This window comes from Myotis brandtii, unplaced genomic scaffold (genome assembly GCF_000412655.1).
Source record: "Myotis brandtii unplaced genomic scaffold, ASM41265v1 scaffold236, whole genome shotgun sequence".
Lineage (NCBI taxonomy): Eukaryota > Metazoa > Chordata > Mammalia > Chiroptera > Vespertilionidae > Myotis > Myotis brandtii.
Genome location: NW_005358901.1, coordinates 1,361,905 through 1,364,957, shown reverse-complemented (window position 1 = coordinate 1,364,957; position 3,053 = coordinate 1,361,905). Strand labels below are relative to the sequence as shown.

The 3,053-nt window shown below is 55.1% G+C and overlaps 1 protein-coding gene across 2 annotated transcripts in view; it reads left to right on the top strand.

The window, feature by feature from the left end:
- The window catches only part of SBNO2 (strawberry notch homolog 2 (Drosophila)), a 41,562-nt gene that overhangs the window by 29,295 nt on the left and 9,214 nt on the right, over positions 1 to 3,053 (top strand). For both annotated transcript variants that reach the window (XM_005866681.2, XM_005866679.2), the window contains 2 exons: positions 2,219 to 2,337; positions 2,705 to 2,810. In XM_005866681.2, the coding sequence (XP_005866743.1) occupies positions 2,219 to 2,337; positions 2,705 to 2,810 (225 nt within the window). The remainder of the gene's footprint in view (positions 1 to 2,218; positions 2,338 to 2,704; positions 2,811 to 3,053) is intronic.

The following is a 3,053-nucleotide window of genomic DNA, read 5'->3' as shown; positions in this document are numbered from 1 at the left end:
TGAGGGGAGGGAGGTGTGGCTGCAGGGGTGGAGTTCAGGGGAGGGGCCTGTGAGTAGGAGGAGCAGGGTTGAGGGAGGCGCTGGAGGGGCTCCGGGAGCCCTGGAGGCCAGGGCGTGAAGCTGGTGGGGGAGGAATTCCTGTGAGAGGACCCTGTGCCTGGGAGGCTCGCCCCCAGGGGAGGCTCCCTCTCAGTGACCACTGCTGTCTGCCCCTCACCGTCTGGCTGGGCCCCCTGGTTCCAGCCCACAGGACTGTGACCACAGGCTCTGGGTGGTGTTTGGTAGTGGGAATGTGCCACCTGGGCAGAGGTGTGGAGTGCGGACCTCTTCCTCCTGTCCCCACCCCAAGATTTTGGGGTCTGTAACTTTCCTTCCTTCGCTCTCAAAACTTGGATACTCGGATAACTTCGTCTTCCACTCCTACCGACTAGAAGAGCAAAGAATAGGAAAGTGGCAGCAAGAGCACAGACAGTTTAACAGGTCTTCGTTAACTTTTGCAAACCCCAGCCCCCAGGTTCACCCCGTACCAGTGGGGTACCAGGTGGGAGGCCCTCAGTTCTGGGGATTTGTGCAAACCACCCCCCCCCGCCAAACTCCCCTGTACTCACAGGATCTGCCCCTGGCATGGAGGCTGCTTCCCATGTCCCCTCTGTGCAGCCCTGGGCTGGCTTGGTGCTATGGGCATCCTGTGGGTGCTCATCCTCCATTGTGCCACCTCCCCAGGTTGTCCTCTGTGTGCCATCTCATGTTGCTGTTCTCCCCACCTTAGCCGGGGCAGGTTTGCTTGTCACTGTGCAGCATGCTGCTCTGTTCTGTCCTTGCTCAGCCATTTCCCTGTCACAGGGGCATTCTGCGGGTTTCCAGCTTCTGTGTTATATGCAGCCCTGTGTGAGCCCCATCACCCCTTCTCATTGTGTCTTGGGTCATTCAGAAGTGGGGTGACCAGCTCTGGTGCTCCTGGTCCCAGTCAGAGATAAGAAGAGAGACGTGGGCCCTGTGTGTCCTTTCTGGTCATGTGGGCAAGTGTATGGATTTGCTGGTTAAGTAATGCAGAACAGCTGGGTGCCCAAAGAAGAAACAAGGTTATTGCTGCGTCCTGGGCACCCAGATGACACCTTGCACAGCCTGGGGAAAAGGATAGTGTAAAAAAATGTGTTCGACCCCAGGGGCTGCATGCTCAGCCCCAAACTCACCTTTTCATTTGGATTTCACAAATCCTCTGTCCTCCCCTTTACATGCACATCATGTGTACATGTCCACCTGTGTAAACCTTGTTTTTAAAATAGGCTCAGTATAGGCATACTTGTCTAACTTTTGTTTTTCAAATTATAAGAGAAAGTTACAGAGGCAGTAGGCTGGGCTGCGTAGGCTCAAGAAAGAGGTTTCAGAAGCAAAAGAAGGGCCCTTGTAGCTTAGGAGAGGGAAAGGCAAAGGTAATGTGCTGGGGGCTGGGGAGGGTGGAGAAGAGGGAGGTGGGACAGGTGAGGGCATGCTCCTGAGAGGGAGAGGGCCTGCCTGTAACTTTTTCCCCCTTAAAATATTAAGAACTTTCTACATCATATGACAATTTGTTTCTTCAATATATATTTTTTTAATATATTTTTGTTGATTTCAGAGAGGAAGGGAGAGGGAGGGAGAGAGATAGAAATATCATCGATGAGAGGGAATCATGGATCAACTGCCTCCACACCCCTTATCATCGATGAGAGGGAATCATGGATCAACTGCCTCCTGCACACCCCTTAGTGGGGATTGAGCCTGTGACCCAGGCATATGCCCTTGACCGGAATTGAACCCAGGACCCTTCAGTCCGCAGGCTGACGCTCTATCCACTGAGCCAAACCAGCCAGGGCTGTTTCTTCAATATATTTTTTTAAATGGGATTAGTGTAGATTTGTGAGAAGTCATAGAGACCCCAGCTTTCGGTGGGAAGTCATGGCCCACCTCTCTTTTCCAGAGGCTCCTGTGATTGGTGCCCGTATGTGTCAGTGTCATCTGTAAGCTCTTCAAAAGGCTGTGTCACACTCATTTCCGTCAGTAGTTGTGTAGGGGCCTAGAGGCTGTTTCTCACTCATTCTGGTGGCTTCACACACTCCAAGGCCCCCATCTGTGGTCAGACACACATATACCCCGGGCACCTTGCTGAGCTCCCTGAACCAGGAGAGGGCAGGCTGGGATGATCACCTTCCAGAACAGCCCTTAACTCGCACCTACCAACGATCGTGTTTGATGAGTGCCACAAAGCCAAGAATGCCAGCTCCACCAAGATGGGCAAGGCCGTGCTGGACCTGCAGAACAAGCTGCCCCTGGCCAGGGTGGTCTATGCCAGTGCCACAGGTGAGGGGGCAGCTGCCAGGGGCAAGGAGGAAGCCTGATCACGTACACACTCAGTGCTGTCCGGCCTGGTGTAGCCATAGTGGGGGTATCACAAGTGCCATCCACTCATTGACCTCGAAGCCTGGCCCAAAGGTGGAGCTCACTCTCCCTGGGCCAGTGGTAACTTCCACATCTTCGTGGATGCCAACCCCTATCAGGGACTCCCCTCTGCCAACTGGCTCCAGCTCCTTGGCTGTGGGTGCTTTCTTGGGACCTTCAGGTCCCTGTACCTGGTCCTTGGGTCATTTCCGGTGCCATGTCCCTTATCCCCCCCCAAACCTTGCTGGGTTGGAGGAGCTGATGGTGACTCCCACCTCCAACTCTCCAGGCGCCTCTGAACCCCGAAACATGATCTACATGAGCCGCCTGGGCATCTGGGGTGAGGATACACCCTTCCGGACCTTTGAGGACTTTCTGCACGCCATTGAGAAGAGGTGAGTGCCCCTCCCTGCCTGTGTCAGGGGCAGCTGAGAGGCCCACAAGGGGGGCTCATCACATGCAGAGGCCTGGCATAAGTGTGCCCAGTCCACATCTGGGCCCACACTCCTCCAGCAACCAGAGTGAACTTAAAACACAAATCCTGCCCTTTGTCTACACTTTCCATCGTTCTAGGAGAAAGGGTCCCTCCCTGCTTTTCCCGCACCCCCCCCCCCCCCAGCCCCCCCCCCCCCCGGGGG